General features: G+C 36.0%; 4 protein-coding genes across 15 annotated transcripts in view; 2 read left to right on the top strand and 2 right to left on the bottom strand.

Moving 5' to 3' along the window:
- Positions 1-6303, bottom strand: part of fli1rs (Fli-1 proto-oncogene, ETS transcription factor-related sequence) — a 20807-nt gene extending 14504 nt beyond the window's left edge. Inside the window, exons 1-3 of one of the 8 annotated variants that reach the window (XM_077214902.1) lie at positions 6007-6303; positions 3735-3845; positions 3222-3274 (exon numbers count right to left, since the gene is read on the bottom strand). The gene's annotated coding sequence lies outside the window, so the exon portion shown is untranslated. Of the gene's footprint in view, positions 1-3221; positions 3335-3671; positions 3846-6006 lie in introns of all 8 variants that reach the window. The other 7 variants (XM_077214898.1, XM_077214903.1, XM_077214897.1 and 4 more) reach the window with 7 other exon arrangements.
- On the top strand, positions 1588-4838 carry etsrp (ETS1-related protein). Of its 2 annotated transcripts, none has more exons than XM_077214912.1 (8): positions 1588-1716; positions 1961-2044; positions 2705-2815; positions 2916-2993; positions 3081-3278; positions 3657-3896; positions 4009-4127; positions 4238-4838. In XM_077214912.1, exons 2-8 carry the CDS (start codon positions 1963-1965, stop codon positions 4508-4510), a joined length of 1101 nt encoding a protein of 366 aa, XP_077071027.1. In that variant the 5' UTR covers positions 1588-1716; positions 1961-1962; the 3' UTR covers positions 4511-4838. The 2 variants fall into 2 exon arrangements, with proteins under 2 accessions (XP_077071027.1, XP_077071028.1); XM_077214913.1 differs by having other exon boundaries at positions 2738-2815.
- LOC143722992 (caspase a-like) lies at positions 6021-15539 on the top strand. Of its 4 annotated transcripts, XM_077214906.1 has the most exons (8): positions 6021-6367; positions 8339-8383; positions 10052-10209; positions 10410-10586; positions 10773-11013; positions 11143-11259; positions 11552-11661; positions 11797-12906. In XM_077214906.1, exons 1-8 carry the CDS (start codon positions 6097-6099, stop codon positions 11902-11904), a joined length of 1227 nt encoding a protein of 408 aa, XP_077071021.1. In that variant the 5' UTR covers positions 6021-6096; the 3' UTR covers positions 11905-12906. The 4 variants fall into 4 exon arrangements, with proteins under 4 accessions (XP_077071021.1, XP_077071026.1, XP_077071025.1 ...); XM_077214911.1 differs by lacking the exons at positions 10052-10209; positions 10410-10586; positions 10773-11013; ... (1 more) ...; positions 11552-11661; positions 11797-12906 and adding exons at positions 14689-14709; positions 14886-15151 and having other exon boundaries at positions 6097-6367; positions 8339-8362; XM_077214910.1 differs by lacking the exons at positions 6021-6367; positions 8339-8383; positions 10052-10209; ... (3 more) ...; positions 11552-11661; positions 11797-12906 and adding exons at positions 13665-14025; positions 14659-14709; positions 14886-15539.
- On the bottom strand, positions 15164-18798 carry LOC143722995 (sodium channel regulatory subunit beta-1). The gene is made up of 5 exons (XM_077214915.1): positions 18437-18798; positions 17810-17976; positions 17152-17389; positions 16910-17069; positions 15164-15867 (listed from the first exon to the last, which is right to left on the bottom strand). Exons 1-5 carry the CDS (start codon positions 18486-18488, stop codon positions 15822-15824), a joined length of 663 nt encoding a protein of 220 aa, XP_077071030.1. The 5' UTR covers positions 18489-18798; the 3' UTR covers positions 15164-15821.
- Positions 18799-20171: the final 1373 nt, after the last annotated feature.

Genomic DNA, 20171 nt, shown 5'->3' on the forward strand with positions numbered 1-20171 from the left:
CGTCTAGCAAGGGCGCGCGCATGTTGAGGTGCCATGGAAATTTGACACTGATTGTATCCTCTTCAGTGAGCGACTCCTTCAATCACGACTCAGCCCTTGCACGATTTGGCAACTTACTTTTCCAGATGTATTTTTTCTGCACGCCGGAGGAAAATGGCCTGAGGTGTTTGTTTATACAAGACCCTTGGGTTGGTCTTATCTGTCCAAAGCACTCACGCCGTGATTTCAGGCCTCCTCGACTCGGAATTTTACAGACCATTGTTCTCTTGAATGGCTTTTAAAGATACGAACCCCTCATTAAAGTCAAAGTTACTGGTTCTGATTGATCTTATTCCTAACTTCCAGTTAGAACATTTCTCCTCTCGTAACTTTATAATGATGTATTTTTGATGGGTTTGGTGATAGTAGACCTAAAAAAAAATAACTTTAATTGTTCAAGTTGGTCTTCTATGCCTATTAGCCTATATGTAATATATTCCGTTAAAATCGACTGAATGCAATTCAAACGTAGCATATGCCTATAATTTAAATAGTCTATTCTTACATATTTCGTATCCTAAATCCCAACTTAAAACAAGTCACATGCAAAACCACGAAAACGTTGCTGTCGTAGCTCGTAGTCTACACTCATATTTTATAATTGGTTACACTATTTTAAGGTGTCCGTGTTACAGTGTAATTATAAATTTAAGTAGCCTACTGAGTAATAATAATTAACTAGATGCATGTAGGCCTACTTAGTACTAGGGTTAGGAACAGGGGTTGGTTTATGGTTAGTTGCATCTATGCATAGCTAATTTATAGATATTGCTACATGTAACGTGTAACAAGGACACTGTGAAATAAAGTGTTAATAATATGACTAAATATGGCCTGTCAAATCATAATTATAATAGTAATTGTCATAGGCTACTTATTATTACTATTATTATTATTATGACTAGCAGTAGCTAATAAAAAGTCAAAAGGCTTTGCTTTTAGAATTTTATATTCGAATTTAATAGAGTTTTTACTGGCCTACTATTCTTGGAAGACGCCATTTTCAATTTTTCATGAATGAAAGGCTATGAGGGACAGACGTACAATGTTTTGCTGTACCGTCTGATGAGTCACATTTTGTATTCCACTTTTGGTGGGCATATGCTATATCTTAAATAGCCTATAGTTTCCAGAGTTTCGTGTCACCAAAATTTTTTATTTTCAATGTTTTGCCAAGTTGTTTGATTAACACTTATTCAGAACAGTATAGGCCCAATTAAGCGGACTAATTTAATTCGCGAAACCCTATGGCGCCTATCCTAAATAGGGTTCATGTCTATCGTCTTAACGTTTCAGATTTTTAATCTGACAATGATTCAAAACGAAGTTTATAGGTCGAACGGTCTTGTAGGCCTATTTGGAAAAATAATTGTGATGGGGCATGTCAGTCAAACAAACCTGTCAAGTGATGTTTTTTCTGCTCCCCCATAGGCACATTTTCTATGAATGAAGGGTAACAAATCTGTGGTCGTGACTCCTGTCTGACGTCACGATTTGTAAAAGGAGGCAACCGCAGTCACGACGCATTCCTTCACAAGTCGCGCGGACACGCCCCATCGCGCGCGGCCTCTTTATAACGGTCCCGGTGAAGCACCAACAGTCAACAGGATTGTAAGGCAGCGCTTGAGGCTGTAGTAAATCCTTTATATCTGGAATAAGGACTCTGAGCACGTAAAGGTAAGGTTTTCTCTTCAATTAGATTTGAATCTGTCTGTATTATCAGTGTTGGATCACTGACTGGCATTAAAAATAATGGACTGTTTTGCACCCACTGATGCCTTTAATAAATTATAAAGAATTTGAGAGTAGGCTAAGTGTTTTTAATCGAATAATTAGGCCGACCAAACAAAACTAACCCAATTAAGCAAATGCAAATTCTATATTAGTTTAATATCTAAAATATGCTGTTTTTTTTCTTCAGTTATGGAAATGTATCAAGCTGGATTTTACACAGAAGACTTCAGAACTCAGGAGGTTCCTGGTGGTTTTGACTTCAGCTCATATGGTAAAATCATATTTCAACACATTTTTCTCTATGCAGTGTTTAAATAGGCTATCTCTATAAAATCTCTTATCTCTCTCAGTGTATAGCCTAAATGATAATGTCAAAGCCCATATTTGCAGTTATCACATTAAGTTTGCCCTCAAGGGGAAAAATCTGTCAGATTTTGTGGGATTTAGTATTTCTCCAGCTTTGTTTCCTGAATGTCTGTGCAAAACATTTCCGCTGTCCTTGAGCTGCAAAGCCAGAATTGCAACACCCCTGTCAAAACCCTAAAAATTAGACCTTGACATCTTGTTTGTGTGCACTAATTCAAAGCTCATCAGGAAAAGGGGATGTCAGACTACATGCTCTGAGATTTAGGAATGTCCAAACCAGGGATGTAGAAAAAAAAGGGGTGGTTGGGTTAAAGATACACCCGTTTTTTTCTGCTCCCTCCCTTTCTTCCTAATCCTTTCCTCCAGACTTCCTCCTCAAACAGATTTAGCACCCCCTCTCCTACTCCCTTCTTCATCACTCTGTCACAGACACTTTTATTCCACAGTTCAGACTAGGTGTAGAAAACTTTATGGGAGCTTGCATACATTTATCCATTGTTGATTCTAGAATACACAATTTCTTCTGGCTCTCATTCATTTTACATCTTTGATAATGTACCTCCAGACAGCAGTGGTGAAGACCTGTCCTTTTTATTAGACAGCAAAGGACCTGTCCAACAGCAGTATCCAGAAACCTATTCAGAGCCCCAGAAGGAGCATTTGCACAGCGCTAAAGGTAAGCATCTCATGATGTACAAATTCCTGGCCATTTATATTAATAATGCAAACAAGTATTTTAATGATTACAAACATTAATGTGTGTTTTTATTGTATAGGTCATACTCTTATAGACTCTGGACTATTTAATCTGGACTCCTTCCCTGAGTTTAGCTGCTGGTCATCATACACTAATAGTAAATATCAAATATATATATTACATTTACAATGTACAAACTCGTCTTTTAAGTGGCCTGGTCTCACACTATGTCATTTTTCCATAGTTCCAGAAGGAATGGTAGCAGACAGACAGCAGGTTGCCTTTCAGGAATCTACTCAGACCTACCAGAACCTCGTCCCTTTATGCACTCCAACACAAAGCAGCACATTCAGCCCAGGGATGGACACATGCAGCCATTACCAACCTGGGAAAGGTCCGAGTCACAGAGGAGCAACCGGTACCGTCAATCTGGACCGTCTGGGTAGGCATTTGAGAGATGCATATTGTTTCAAATATATCATGCATTTTCAGGCGAAGCTAAATATAAGATAACATATGTTATTGATGAAATTTAAAAGGATTATATTATGAGTAAAGTATCAAAAAATGATTAATTATATATGCATTAAAGATATTAATGCATAAATACTATACATATTTATAAAAAATATATTTATTTATAAATGAATTATACGTGTGTGTGTGTGTGCATGTGTAATAAATTGTATGTTTTATTTAATGTAATACATATTATATAATAAATATATATAATATAATATAAATAAATATATATATTTCTCTCACTTATTCTTTCACTTTTCACTTTCACTAAATATTAACTGTTGTTTTTCTTGTGTAGGTGATACAGAGAGACCTTATGCCTTGTATGAAGCAGAGCAGCAAAGCAGGCCTTCATACTGGTCCGACTACCCCTCACCCACTTATTGCACTTCCATGCATGGGCAGCCGGCATCCTCTTCATCACCTCCAGTTACTCAATCCTCTGAGCAATTCTGCCCCCGTGTGGTCAAAAGGCGTAGCGCACCATCTCAAAGATCAGACAGAGAGGGTGAAATTACACCAATGTCCGCCTACCCTGGTGAGCAATTGTTACAGAAGACTTTTGAAGCATACATATCTTTCATAACAGAAAATAAGAATCATTTAGTCTTGTCAGGATATATGATTTAGTACTGTTTGTTCTCCATCAGGATCTGGGCCTATACAGCTTTGGCAGTTTCTGCTGGAACTACTGCTGGATTCTGCTTGCCACACTTTCATTAGCTGGACTGGGGACGGCTGGGAGTTTAAAATGTCAGATCCTGCAGAGGTAAGATTCATACCTCAACCAAAACAAAACACAGAGTCTCTGTAATTTTCACATTTGCTCAGTTGTTGTAAAGATAAAGACTGGCTTAACATCTCCCTTGTATCCTCCAGGTGGCGAAGCGGTGGGGCCAGTGTAAGAACAAGCCCAAAATGAACTACGAGAAGCTAAGTCGTGGTCTGCGTTACTACTACCACAAAAACATCATTCACAAAACAGCAGGGAAGCGCTACGTCTACCGCTTTGTCTGTGACGTGCAAGGCATGCTTGGAAAAACGGCATACGAGGTCTTTGCAAGTCTAAACATCTCTCCACCAAATGCAGTATCTCCCCAGTCTGTAAGCACAACCAGACCAGAGGAAAACACAGAGTCCTGGGCGCTTTAGAGGAGGACATTTACAAATGCCTGTAATGATCGAAAAGAACTGTAAAACCATGCCCTGGAAATAGTAACAACAAAGAAATTAGTTCCGTTCAAAGATATGTACTTTAAACTGCTTTGGACTTTTGAATGAGTGACATATATTTAAAAACAGATCTGAAATCAGCCATCAAATGCAGTTAGGTGCCTTTAGAAAACATTGTTAGCTACCTCTTTTGACGTTGGAACACTAATCTTGTAAAAAAAATTGTCAAGTAAACTGATGTTTTGACATCAGATTGTGAATTCTTGTAAATAAATTGAATGTTACAGTATGTGTCTTTTCACAAAAATGTTACTCGGTTTCATTTAGTCAAGTTAAGTCACCTTTTTTATTTCACGTTTGTCACATTTTTATAGCACTTTATACAATACAGATTGTTTCAAAGCAGCTTTATAGTGATCAACAGGAAAATAATTAAATGATGCACACAATTCAATTCAGCAGAAAAGCACGTGCCAACTATGTCCAACAGGTGGAGTGTGAGTGAGTATTTATGGTAATTGACTTGCACATTGCCCAATATATTCAATCCTCTGGAGCTCTCCGGTCATTTTTTACCAAAAATATATATTTTTTTACTTCATTGGAATGGTACAAAACTTGTTAATTTGCTTATGCAAATGTAAAATAACTAATTCATCAAACATTAAACCGCATATACAGTAAGTTCAAAAGTTACCAAATGAAATGTGGACCCAGGAAGGGTTAACAAATGTGAAGCTTTGACTACTAAACTAGAAGTAGCTTATACTGAGATGTACTTCAAAGTGTACTTGTAATGTGCTACAAGTAGCCTATTTGACTAGTAAACTATCAGTATACCTATAATTTCACTAGTAGTATAGTTGCAGTACAAACGAATACTTAGTTGTAAACTAGTTGTGTACTCAAAGTTTAGTACTGTTACACTTAAAGTATACTAAAAGTATGTTATCCACTAAAAAGTGGGCCGATTTAGTCCCGAGTAGTACTGAAACAGTACACTTACAAGTAGCTATTATAGTACATTAATACTAGTAGCTATATAGGCATACTTACTACATAAAATATACTTAAACTTTATACACTTAATAAAATAAACTTGAAGTAGGCTATAGGCTACTTATTTTTCGTAAGGAGACTTCTGTGTGCATGCATGTAATATAAGTTTAATTGAATCATCTTTCTATTTTTTGGATCATGAAAAATCAGAATGGGAAAGAAGATGCAGGTGTCTCCAGCAAATTAAGACTTTCTCTGAGGTAATACAGAGGTCTTGCTGCTTCTGTTCAACAGCAAGCTTTTTCCGTTCTATTCTAGTTATGTCATCATTAAATATGCTACAGCATGCACTACAAACTTCTACAAAACATACTCTCTTGTTGTAGCTACCCCGGTATTGACAAGAAACTGGTTATGAAATGAGGAAGGAAATGTTCACTGTAAATGTCAGACTGAAAGTCTAAGTAAATACACACCTTCATCTCGGCTCAAAGCAGGAGGTCTCTTTTCCAGCTGTTCATCCTCTCCCTTTCAAAAGCCTGTAGAAGACGAAGCTTTGAGGAACCATGGCGCAAAACATTAAGGAACACCTGGAGAGTACTTTTGAGGATCTGGGGGAGGACAAGCTAAAAAGGTTTAAAATCAAACTGCGCGATCGGACGGAAGAACCGCGTGTACGACAAGCTACAATCGACAAAATTAAAGACGCTCTAGATCTCGCCGATGTAATGGTGAACACTTTCACACTGAAAGGCGCTGTTCCTGTAACACTCGAAGTTTTAAAGGCTATTGGCAGTAATAAACTGGAAGAGGAGCTCAGAGAGAATACGAGAGACGGTAGGTTAACTGTTATGAAAGAAAACAAATAGTATAGGCTATAGTAGCCTAAATATAGTTACTAGACCGGTTTTCTTTAATGTTAGTAAAAAAAATCCCTGAATCTTAACACACCACAAATTAGGAGAAGATTGCACGTTTAGCGAAGTTATGTAGCCTATTATGAATTTTAATAATAAGCCTATAAATAGTTGGAAAGCTAAAACCATTTCTTCAGAGTAGGACCGATTCCATTTGAAAGTGAACCCGAAAGGATTTTCGAATGGCATTTCTCTCTCTCTTTATTTTTTTGTTTGCTTTGTTTGTTGTTGCAAATAATTGTTCCCTAAAGTAACCTACTAAAAGATTCGTTAAGAATTCAGAATCGAAAGCGGAGAAGGCTTTCTATTCAGAATAGAAATCCTTACATTATTTGCGAGTCGTTCTAATTGTAGCCCTGCTAACTTACACTTGACTAGAACTCAATTATAATTTCTATTTCCTCAGTGTAACGCCCATTAAACACTTGATTACAATATTTTGAAGAGGAGAGGAGTAAGGACGGGGAAAGGCCAGTTAGATAATCGGTAATATAATAATAATTACATGAATTCTTCATTCATATCCCAATCCATGTTGTGCTTGTGCATATTGAGGTTTGAATGTGGAACGTGGAGATTTGCAGTAAAAGATCAAAAATTGGAATAAATCATTCCTCAAAAATTGAAATTCTGTCATTGATTTCTCACCCTCAAGTCGTTACAAACCCGTAAGACATTTGTTCATCTTCGTAACACAAATGAAGATATTTTGATGAAATCCGAGAGCTTTCTGACCCCACCAGACTGCAACGTTATTACCACTTTCAAGACCCAGAAAGGTAGTAAAGACATTGGTAAAATAGTCCGTGTGACTACAGTGGTTAAACCTAAATGTTATAATGCGACGAGAATCAAGGGCGTAGGTTTAGGGGGGGGGGACGCTGGGTACTAGTCCCAATCAATATTTTGAGATGACAAATTTGTCCCCACCAATATTTAGCAAGCTCCTTTGAACTGCTAGTTTGATATTTGCGCTGCATTTGGATCGATTCCAACGGCCAGGACCACGACAGTACAAGATACGCCATAATTTGATTGGCGGTGGGTTATCTGACGGGCAGGCTACACGCGCGGGCCGGGACTACTTTTTGTGCTTGCACTCACTGGCAGCGCGGGTGGTTTATGCGTGTGTGCGCGCATGACGACGCCGATGGTAAGTTACCAGGGCTGTCTCTCTGCCTGCCATATACAAAGGCCAGAGTAAAACATTTTAATATTCCGTTTTTTTGCCCCTTTTTGTACTTTGTAGATCAGCTATGTCACCCAAGAAGAAGAAAGGGGACATACGAAGCTTTTTCATAAAGCAGAGTGTAAGTAGGCAAAAATAACTAGCCACACAAATAACTAGCAGTAGCAGTGACTGACCAGGCTTTCAAATGCAGATTCTACTGTGGAAAATAGTATTAACTGGTAGTAAATAGTGTCCCCACCAAAGCTGAGACCAAACCTACGCCCATGACGAGAATATTTTTTGTGCGCAAAAAACAAAACAAAAAAACAATTCAACAATTTCTTCTTTTCAGTCAGTCTGTGATGGTGTTCACGTTGTAAACAGTATTGGCCATGCATGCTGTGGGGTGCTCACATGAACAACCTCAGACACAGAAGAGAAGAATAGTCCATGTAACTTCACGTTGAACCGCTGTAGTTACATGGACTGTTTTAATGATGTCTTTACTTCCTTTCTGGGCCTTGAAAGTGGTAATAACCTATATAGGCCTATGTGGTCAGAAAGCTCTCGGATTTCATAAAAAATATCTTAATTTGTGTTCCGAATATGAACGAAGATCTTACGGGTTTGGAATGACATGTAAGTAAGTAGGCCAAATAATTAAAGACAACATTTTCATTTTTGGCTGAACTAACCCTATGACCTCCTCTTGTTTTTCAGTAGCTCCAGCTGTTCCTCAACCAGGCCCGAGGGCTCCATCTGATGGTGAGTAAGTCTAGGTTAGTACGGTGGGTTTTAAAGGGATAATTCACCCAAAAATGAAAATTCTGTCAGTAATTACTCACCCTCATGTTGTTCTAACCCCGTAAGACCTTCGTTCATCTTCGGAACAGAAATTAAGATATTTTTGATTAAATCTGAGAGCTGGATCACTCCTCCATACTCCTCCATAGGCTTCTAAGGGATTGAAACTTGTTCCCCGAAAAGTTATTAAAGACATCGTTAAAATAGTCCAAGTGACTATAGTAGCTCAATCTTAAGTTTATCAAATGACGAGAATACTTTTTGTGCGAAAAAAATAAAATAACGACTTTATTTCAACTATTAATTTCCTTCTCTGTGGGCCTTGAGTCAGTTCACTAGTGTGATAGCACAGGTCTTCTGTCGTTGTACGTCACACGCATCACCCACATGACCAGCGTCGGCCAATAGTGAGCCTACGTGTGACGTAGCTCTACGCAATCATACTGTACGTTAACTGACTAGAGGCCAACAGAGAAGGAAAAGAATAGTTGAAATAAAGTCATTATTTTTGTTTGTTTTTGCGCACAAAAAATATTCTTGTTGCTTGAAAAACTTAAGATTGAGCCACTGTAGTCACTTGGACTATTTTAACGATGTCTTTAATAACTTTTCGGGGCTGGCAAGTTTCAATCCCTTAGAAGCCTATGGAGGAGTATGGAGTGATCCAGCTTTCAGATTTAATCAAAAATATCTTAATTCGTGTTCCGAAGATGAACGAAGGTCTTACGGGGTTGGAACAAAATGAGGGTGAGTAATTACTGACAGATTTTTCATTTTTGGGTGAACTAACCCTTTAAATCTCTTAACTCTTTGGTAGGGGTGTAGCAATATATCGTGTCACACTATATCACAATACAAAAATGCAACAATATGTATTGTGGAGTGACAATATGCATTGTGTATAATTCACCAAAAATAAAAATTACTGTGTGAGAAATTCAAGTTTACAGAGTTTTAGTGTCAGTACTACATTAAACTATACTGTACATAATATTTAATATAATGTTTAATAATGAAATGGCCGAATATTTTTGGTTCCTGATAATGCTAAATGTCTTATGTTACCAGTAAAAAATGGCCTACATTATTTAAATATATCTAGTAAGTGACAGAGTGCAAGCATGTTCGCTAAAATAATTCTGCATTTTCACCTTCAGAATCATCAACATTTTTCAATATTTATTCTGGTTTTAACATTGTCCTGTGCATTGAGTTACTAGCACCAAGTCCAAGCCTAATCATTTCCACCCCCAAATGTTAAACCAAATTTTGCATTTTAATCAACAGTTGTTTTTTTTAAAAACCTTTTACCATATGTCTTGGAGTATCGCAATAATATCGTGAGTTCAGTTTCGTGATATGTATCGAATCGTGGGTATCGTTACACCCCTGCTCTTTAGTGAAGAAAGATATTGTGTTCATTTAACTTAAGAAAAATATCACAATACACAATTCACTCGAGTTTTCTACAAACGTTTCACAAAGCTCCAGGCAATTATCCTCCACTTCTGAGCATACAGAGACCTGCAATCTCAGGTTTCAGGTTGGAATGTCAAAACATAGGGGTGAAAAAATTATATGTTAGAATATGATGAATGATGTGCTCATGAGCTGTGTTGTGTTTTCTAGGCTTAACAGTGTCTCAGCCACGTGTGGATGTAGACGCAAGACCAGCTCAGAGTCTGAAGGTTGAGCTTCCTCAGTCAGATGATTGGCAGAGAGAATTGCAGGTTACTCCGTGCAGCCAACCATTTAAAAACAAAATACTTGAAGAAAATGGACAAGAGGCAAGTATTAAACAAGTATTAATCTATTCATAAAACATTACCAGGAAAAAGTAAAATAGTTCAATTTAGTCATCTTAATAAAACGCCTACATGGCCTTTCTAATGACACAACGCTACTATAGCATGACAGTTGCTCTAGATTGCCATTGTATTAGTTGTGGTGAAATTCTGCATTAACATCTCTTGGTTGTTTTTCTTAGATTTATGAAGCAAAAGACAAGTATGCAAGAACACGTCTTGCCCTGCTTATCAACAACAGAGATTTTGATGATAAGGGTATGACCAGGAGAGGGGCAGAGAGAGATGAAGAAAACATGGAATGGCTGTTAAAGGAGCTGGATTATCAAGTTGTCAAGTACACCAATGTCTCTGCAGAGGTGCATACGAAAAACTGTTATTTCAAGTCATATCTTATGAAATTATATAGATTTTTACTGCTTGTGGAGAAAATGATCCATATGGAACATATGGCTTTTTATTGAAAACCTTGAACTCAAGCTACTATGTTTTTCTAATTGTAATTGTACTCTTGATTTATTTAATGGAGTTTATTTGTTTGGCAGGGCATGAAGCAAGCAGTCAAGAACTTTGCACTACGTGAGGAACATGCAAGTTCAGACAGCACCTTTGTGGTTATAATGTCCCACGGAAAGAGGGATAGTATTTTGGGTGTCCATTATCATAAAACAGACAACCCCTCTGATACTTTCCCTGTTGATGATATCTACCGTCATCTGAACTCTGAGAATTGTCCAGCTCTGCGCAATAAACCGAAGGTTATCCTTATCCAAGCCTGCAGGGGAGGTATGAAAATGACGAAAAATAATTGTTCATTGTTGAATTCCCAGGACATCATTGTATATTATTAACTCACCATTGATTGTAGTCCCATTTGAAGAAGTCTGACACACTCTTAAACAAATCTCTGTTCAGGGGAGCATGGGCGCGTGTGGGCCAGTGACGGTGAGCCTGATGAGTCAATGGAAATAGAGGGCGATGACTTTGTGCACAAGGAGAAAGACTTCATTTCTCTGATGTCCTGTACCCCGGGTAAAGTGCTTTTAGGCAGAAAGTTTTCTTTAAAATTGAGTCATGCACCCTACGGTTCTATAAAACCATATGGACCCCTATATAAAACACTTTTTTCTGTATAAGAGTGAAAAATTATTTTATATAAAATAGCTCATTTGTATTCAACTGAACTTTATTTATTATTATTTGAAGATGTTTCTCAGTGTTAAACCAGTCATTATACACAATATCCATATTACACACAATATCCATTTCATTTTTGAGGAAAGTCTGAAAGATCCCTAACTCCACTAATGAATTTTTTCTACAGAAACCAAATCTTACAGGCATGTGCAGAATGGAACTTTTTATGTCCAATACATAGTGGATGTGTTTACGAAATATGCACACGAGGATCACATTGAGGAATTATTCAGGAAGGTAAATCACAAGAGCAAGAGCAACTTGTGTGAATTATGTTTTTTTTGAAAAGGTCGAAATATTTTTTCTGTGTGTACATTGCCATTCAAACGTTCGTTTCGTTCCACAGATGTTAATTATGTTCTCTTTTTACAGGTTATAAGACGTTTTGACAGCTCAGATATGGCCGGGAGCTACAGACAAATGGCATGTAAAGACAGAGCATCGATGGCAAAGTTGTTCTACCTGTTCCCTGGACTCTGATTGTACATGCGTTTCTCTCCTCATCTGTGAATTCTGTAGACCCTCATGTGCCTTTGGATCTCCAGCAAATCCTAAAAAGTCTTTCCAGATGTCTGAAAAAATAGTTCTTTCAAAAAAAGAAAAACCTTTATTAAACAACTTTTTCAATTTACAAAGGAATTGACTTAAATGGTTTAGCTCCATTTCCTCTGAAGAGAAAACCTGTAATACATAATAATTCACTAATGTATTTTCACACAAACAATACTTTATTTTGTTAAAAAAGGTAACCTACTGTATCATATTTGAAAAGAAAAATTCTAAGACCCTTGAATTATCAACATGATCAAAACCTCGCTGAAAAACCTGTTTCAGAATCACATGCCTTCTGTCCTCTGATTGATAGTTTATACTTTTTTTAGCAAGTAAAAGACCTTTTAGTCTCATTCTAAAAACATCCCCCTTCAGTTTGTGACACATGTGTCCTTTTGCGAAATCTTTACCGATTTTTAATTTAAGAATAACTTTTATATTGTTAGTAATATTTCAAAATAAACACTTCCTGGATTGAAGAAATTTCGGTTAGGTTACATACATCACTTTTTAGAAAAAAATCTTGTTATATAGTGAGTATCAAATATGATACATCAGGAATATTTACAAAGTTGAGACAAATGAGATACACTGTAAAAGAAATGGTTTTGCTAATGTTATATTTATAACAGCTATAATAAATGTCATTACATTAAATAATAAAATAAGAATAGCAGGATAACACTTTTCAAAACAAAAAAAAGTTTTTAGACATTACAGTAGCCTACCTTGGAAACCAACCAAAAGTACTATCTTTTTTTAATGTCGTTTTCAATTTTGCTTTAAATTTCAATTTAGTTTTAGTTAGTTCCATTAATGGTTTTGTTAGGTTTAGTTTAGTTTTTATTTTGCAAACACATTTCTATTTAGTTTTTATTTTATTTAGTTTCAGTTTTAACTAATTCATATTAAAGATGAAATCTTGTTAAACATGCCTAGTTTACTTTTTTCAGCAGTAAATGTAGCAGAGTGACCCATAAAAAATACATTTTAAAAAACCTCAATTCATCTGACTACAGCCAAACCAACCTGATGTGAAGCCAGTGTGATTAAATAATGAAGTATCTATGCAGTGTGAGAGTATACATGTACATGTTTTAAACCTGAATGCACACTGACTCACGTGGACTCATGTCACTGTGGGGACCTAAATTGAGGTAGATTATTTCAGTTAGTTTTTCAGTATTGTTGTTAGTTTCGTTTAGGTTTTCATTTATTATTAATTTTTTTATTTTATTTCAGTTCAGAAAAATGTTTTTTGACCAATAGTTTTAGTCTTAGTTTGTTTTCGTTTACGAAAATAACATTGAATGCTATCTGTGAAGTTTATGACTGACCTGGCATTGAGGAAGTAAAGCGGCTGCATTAGTTTCCAACAATAGTAAACTGATGGAGCAACCAGAGATGTATATGCTCATGTGATATAAGTAGTTTTCACTGTTTCATTGAATCATCTTTCTAATTTTTGGAGATGCAGGTGCCTCCTATTCGTGCAAATTATGACTTTCTCTGAGGTAGGCTACAATTTGTTGCATTATTACAAACTTAAATATCATACAACGTAGATAAAACATACCAAAGTACTACACTCACTTGTACCCCAGGCAGTATTTACAAGAAAGTGGTTATGAAATGAGGAGGGAAATGTTCAATGTAAATGTCAGGGTGAAAGTCTAAAGACACACCTTAATCTCGACTCAGTTCAGGAGGCCTCTTTGCAGCGGTTCATCCTCTCCCCGTCTAAAGCCTGTAGAAGAGCCACGAAGCTTTGAGGAACCATGGCGCAAAACATTAAGGAACACCTGGAGAATACTTTTGAGGATCTGGGGGAGGACAAGCTAAAAAGGTTTAAAATCAAACTGCGCGATCGGACGGAAGAACCGCGTGTACGACAAGCTACAATCGACAAAATTAAAGACGCTCTAGATCTCGCCGATGTAATGGTGAACACTTTCACACTGAAAGGCGCTGTTCCTGTAACACTCGAAGTTTTAAAGGCTATTGGCAGTAATAAACTGGAAGAGGAGCTCAGAGAGAATACGAGAGACGGTAGGTTAACTGTTATGAAAAAAAACAAATAGTATATGCTATAGTAGCCTAAATATAGTTACTAGACCGGTTTTCTTTAATGTTAGTAAAAAAAAAATCCCTGAATCTTAGAAAACCAAAAATAGGAGAAGAGTGCTCTTTTTCAAGATTTAATAATTATAAGCCTAGTTGGAAACCTAACCTCTTTTTCAGAATTTAGAACCAGTTCCATTAAAAGTAAAACGGAAAGGATTTTCATGCAAATTGCAGTTATTATTTTATCTTTTTCTTTTGTGTGTGTGTGTGTGTGTGTGTGTGTGTGCAAATAATTATTCCCCAAAACTACTAATTCGTTAAGAAGAAGCAAAATTTAAAGGAGAATTCGTTAAATCATGTACTAAACTTGAACTTAATTTCACTTTCAGTTTCTTTAGTGAAATGCCCAATAAACACCTGAATGTAATGTTTTGAAGAAGAGAATAGCCTAGGAAAACTGGGAAAGGCCAGTTAGGCTAGGCCTATATAATCGGTAATAATAAGCTGAAGTCTCCATTAATATCCCAATCCATGTATAGTTTGTTGTGCTGATGTTTGAATGTGAAACGTGGGGATTTGCAGCAAGAGAATCATTAACTTCCTCTTGTTTTTCAGTAGGCCTAACTCCAGTTGTTGTTCCGCAACCAGGCTCGGGGGCTCCATCTACTGGTAAGTCTAGGTTGGTAGATTTTAAATCTCTTCAAGAAAATTAGGGTGTTTATTTATAACCTAATAAATGTAAGTGCGTTCATAACTTAATATATGACCAAATAAAAAATATTAATATGAACTCCATCATCAGTATCCTCACAATCTGACCACATGCATTTACATCTCTTTCATAGTGGAACACTTCATCGATAGGAATTCGACAGATCTGATAAACCGAGTTCATAATGTGGCCCCCATCCTAGATGAACTTCGTCAGATGAAAGTCATCTCAGACGAGGATTACAGTAACATTTCTAATGAGAAAACCCCACAAACGAAGATGAGAGAGTTATTAAATGGTCCAATTAAATCTGCTGGCACTAAAGGGAAAGATCTTTTATATGAAGCTCTCAAGAAGTCAAATGCCTACCTAATTGTAGACCTTGAGGCCAAGAAATAATTAAATCTATTACATTTGTTGTTTTTTACTTTACTTTTTGTCTCCTTTGCTATATGTGATACATTGTATATGGAAAACAAAAACTTCCAAATCACAATAATAGCAAACAAACTCAAATTTAAATTTCCATTCTTTTAAAACTATATGCTTTTTATCACACTGCAAAACCAGCTAAGTTTGAATGTTGTTTCCTCTGCTTTGTTTATTGTTTTTTTCAACCAGACAACCTGTAACTAAATCAGGTCCAAAATCATGCTTGGTAGAACAAAAATCATTACATCTTTATTGATGATTAACACAATTGTATAATGTCTTGAAAAAATTGTCTTCGATTACTAATCTTTTTATTACCAGTCAATAAACAACCAAGTCATTGCTTTTCTAAAAACCCGTTTAATTTCTTCAGAAGTCTGTTTATTCTGACTCTTTATATTCCTGATTCAACTTTGCATAGGTATAATGTCTGGTTGATACAATGTTGTACCTGATTTATTACCATGTTATAATAATCATTATGCATTCTGCTTTACCTTAGTCAATGCAATGCTAGAAATGTCCCTAGAAATACACAGAGGTTTGTAACAATATAGTTCTATATTATAGCATTAACGTAGTAAACCTATAGTGTCTTTTAACTGAAAATTAATAAGCCTACTAACCAAAAGTGTAGTTATTCCAAATACACACCATCACAAGGGTCCTTTGAGTCAATAAATCTGAAAAAAATATGAAAAAAGTACATTTTGAATCAGAAAGGAATAAATATCTTTATACACTGTCGGTCAATAGTTTGGTATCATTTTTAATGTTTTAAAAAGAAATCTCTTCTGCTCACTAAGGTTGAGTGTTTGATAAAATTACAGCAATAACGGTAGCATTGTGAACCATATTACATTTTAAAATAAATGTTTTATATTTTAAAGCTGCAGTCCGTAGTTTTTTCTGTAGAATTTCCTGTGGTAATCCACCAGTACTACTGAAATTAAAAAAATTATTACAAGCTTACCGCTTTGAATCGAGCTAAGGCAAGAAAATAGTTTTGAATATTGGCTGGTTATGTACTTGTGCAAAAAATTATTTTGGACAATTTTTTACCCAAAAAAGTTACGGAATGCAGCTTTAATATATAATTTATTCCTGTGATGCCAAAGCTGAATTTTCAGCATCATTATTCCAGTCTTCAGTGTCACATGATCATTCCAATATGCTGATTTAGTGCTCAATTATTACAAATTATTATTAGAAAGTTATTTTTTTAAATAAAAATCTTTTATAAGATTATATTATTTACTGTCACTTGAATCAATTTACTGTTTCCTTGTTTCATGATTTCTTTCTTTCTGTAAAAAAAAGAGAAAAAGTTCATATTTAGGCTATCCTAAACTTTTAATGGTATGTGTTTCTACAAAACAATTCAGCAGCACAACTGTTTTCAACATTGATAACAAGAAATGTTTATTGAGCAGCAAATCAGCATATTCGAATGATTGCTGAAAGATCATGTGACACTGAAGACTGGAGTAATGAAGCTGAAAATTCAGCTTTGCATCACAGGAATAAATTACATTTTAAATTATATTAACATAGAAAACACTTCATTTTAAATTGTAATAATATTTCACAATATTACTGTTTTAATTATCAAACAAATGCAACCTTGGAGAGCATAACATTAAAACATCTTAATTATTCCAAACTTTTGACTGCCAGTGAATATGGCAATAAACTAATAAACTGGTGCAAAAAAAGTAAACCTACTTGTTTTGAGAGCGTGCAGCTTTTCTGGCCTCTCGAGCTTCGTTCTCAGCGTAGATCTTCTTATAGCAGTAAATCAGCACTCCAATCATCCACAACTGCAGGACTACGATCAACACGTACATCATGATCTCAGAGATTACAGTCGTCAGCTCGGGGTTGGCTGGGGAAGCAATAAATTCACATATTCAAATTACTAGTTGAAATGCAAATTTGTCACCTTTGAGTGGAATTTGAAGTCTCACCTTTTTCCACAACTGTCAGTTCCACCTCTTTGTTTATTATCACATGCTCCTCATTCAAAGAAAGGTACAGCGTTCGGTGGAAGGTACAGAGGTAAGTCCCAGTGTCATTATATGTGACATTGTGAATGAAGATGGCACCAATTTGCACATCCTTTGTCCACATAGTCCCTTTCCACTCTAATCTTCCCTCAAAGTTTTCATGAAGAATAGTTGGGAAAGGATATTCATACTTGAAAATCTGATAGGGACAGAGATATTACTAATAAAAGCATGTAAAGGTTTAAACGTTTCTTTAAATATTTTTTTTTTTTTTTGTTAATTTAAATCGATTAGTGTTCTACTGTATGCTCTGTTGTACACTCTTAAAAATAAAGGGTGCTTAGTTGGCATTGATGGAACTTTTCCATTACAGAAGTTGGAAAAAGGTTCTTCAGATTATTAAAATGTTCTTCACACTCTTGCATGTTCTTCCAAAAAAAAAATGGTTCTTTTAAGAACTGCTCACTGAAAGGTTCTTTGAGGAACCCTAAATGGTTCTTCTATGGCATTGCTGCAAAACTTCCCTTTCGGAACCATTATTTTTAAGAGTGTAAAATATGTCAAGCTGACCGAACAACCTGACAACAGGCTTTCTGGTCCATATAATCTCCGTACTAACATGGATAAACTCCTCAGTTCCAGCTGGTTTGAAGTGCCACTCCACAATAGCAGAACCTGGCACTTCTGCTCTTTGTTTGCAGGAAATGCAACCCAACAGAAAGCTTTCTCCAGCCACAGCCTCTGTCATGGAATCTACTTCAGCACATCCAGTTTGGACTTGTGGCACTAAAATTAGACATTTTGAACAAGCAAGAAAAAGAGATGCAAGATTATTATACTTCAGAGGCATTAAGCAAAGATGTTATCGCAGTGGGACATTTTGCAGGCTAGATCCTCAAGACTGAAGAAAGGCTTGATAAAATTATAGGCTGTACATATAACATTTTCTTTCTTTGCTTATCATGCATCATCAATTTTAATATTTTGAAAACTTTACGTTTCTAAGCAATAAATCTAAATGTACAGGATCTTATATGGAGAGACAGCAGCATAAGGACTTAACGAAGGATTTTATTAATGCCGCCTATAATAAATTATGACAAATATAGGCTGCAAACATCTAATGACTGTATGCCTACTAATATGTTAATAATCCACTCCAATAATTGTATAATGATTTGTATAATGACCTCTAAATAATTGTATCATTTTAAATAATTTCACACTTGCATGTTTTATAACTTACCTTGAATAAAAAAGACGCTGAGAGCCAAAAATGAAATCATTCTCATTGACATTTTAACAGTTCACGCACAGCTGTAACCGTGAAATCGCTTCCTTGACCCACGTTTCTCTTTTCTTCTTTATTCTCACAGTTTCTTAAACATTACTGGGCTCACCATCCTCATTTCCTCGCATTTTAAATCAAACTTTTCAGTTGATTTATCCGAAAAAAAAATACATTTAAACAATCTTTTAGCCTTTAAAATTATATCACGTCACACTAAAAAACAGATCGTGTGTTGCAGCAGACTTTGACGTTTAGGAGAGCTAAGTATAGACCGTGTGAATCCTTGTGCTTGCAACTCAACACGGAATTTGAGACGTGAGATTCGGTATACGATCACCCAATCATCACGTGGCATACCGTTTTAACATTTAGTCCCTTGAACTATTTTCTATTTAATATTACTACTTAACTTTTAATACAAGTAGCAAATAATCCAATAAACTTATTCAGTTTCATTGGTTTTATTGTTATTGGTAAAACATTGCATTGAATTATATGCATCACTGAGGTTCAGATATCAAAAAATCCCTTAGAATGTATTACAATAAATACTGGAATTAGTTTAGTATTTATTATATACTGGTACATATTTAAAAGACACTAATACAGTATATATCTTGCTTTTTTACTCAAAGATATAAGCAATGTTTTTCAGAAACACTTTTTGTAATCCTGGTTAAAACTTTTTTCACATCCTGATAAAAATCAATAAGAGAAGTGATCTAAATGTAAATATATTTTCCGAATGCAATGATACAATGCCCTATACCCGCTTGTCAACATGTATTTCCATACCTCCGCGCACCCTGCTCGTGCAGACATCACACGACATCAGCGCGTTTCAAGACTTGTAGACAGACAGTCACAGAGTGCCGCAAACAAACAGCAGCCACCTTCAACAGTTCCTCCTGAACCAAAACAACTTATGGCGCGTTCATGCCATGTCGTAACCGTGATTACGAGATGACAACCCGTGATGTTCTACCCAGAGCTGTTCACGTTCTGAACTCGAAATTAGTTCTAGCCAAAGAGTGACCTCTGACCCGTCGCATGACGTATTGACGAACGCGGAAGAAAAGAGGATAGAGTAAAGCAAAACACCGGCCACGAATTAGAAGTCTTAAATTAGAATTTTTTGAGAGAAATGTTGGAGGAGCTTGAGCTTGAGTTTGTTGCCCAGCCCTATTTGTTTGAAGCGTGAGAGGCATCTACTCCTAAGCTTAGCCTACGCTACTCCTACGTCAAATGTCTGTCAGAGGTCACTCTTCTGCCGGAACTAGACTTGAGCACATCCATTACCGGAAACCAGTGATTATAGTTTATGAAGTTGTAAATAGGGATATTTTTCTTACAAAAATGCTTCGCTTCGCTTCAGAAGGCCTTTATTAACCCTCTGGAGCCATATGGATTACTTTTATGATGGATGGATGTATGCGCTTTTTTGGACTTCAAAATCTCACATTATAAAGCTTGGAAGAGTCGGGATATTTTTTGATATAACTCTGATTGTGTTTGGCAGTAATAAGAAACTCTTATACGCCTGATGGCTTGAGGGTGAGTAAATATGAAATTTTTGGGTGAACTATCCCTTTAAGGAATAAGTGTTGAAATGGCTTGCCACTTTAAATCAGCACACAGGCCTTTAACTTGTTTTTTTTAATAACAACATTTTCAGAAATCACTTTTATAT

Source organism: Siphateles boraxobius, unplaced genomic scaffold, assembly GCF_051911475.1.
Source record: "Siphateles boraxobius isolate OS27281-9 unplaced genomic scaffold, OSU_SipBor_1 68, whole genome shotgun sequence".
In the NCBI taxonomy this organism is placed as follows: Eukaryota; Metazoa; Chordata; class Actinopteri; order Cypriniformes; family Leuciscidae; genus Siphateles; species Siphateles boraxobius.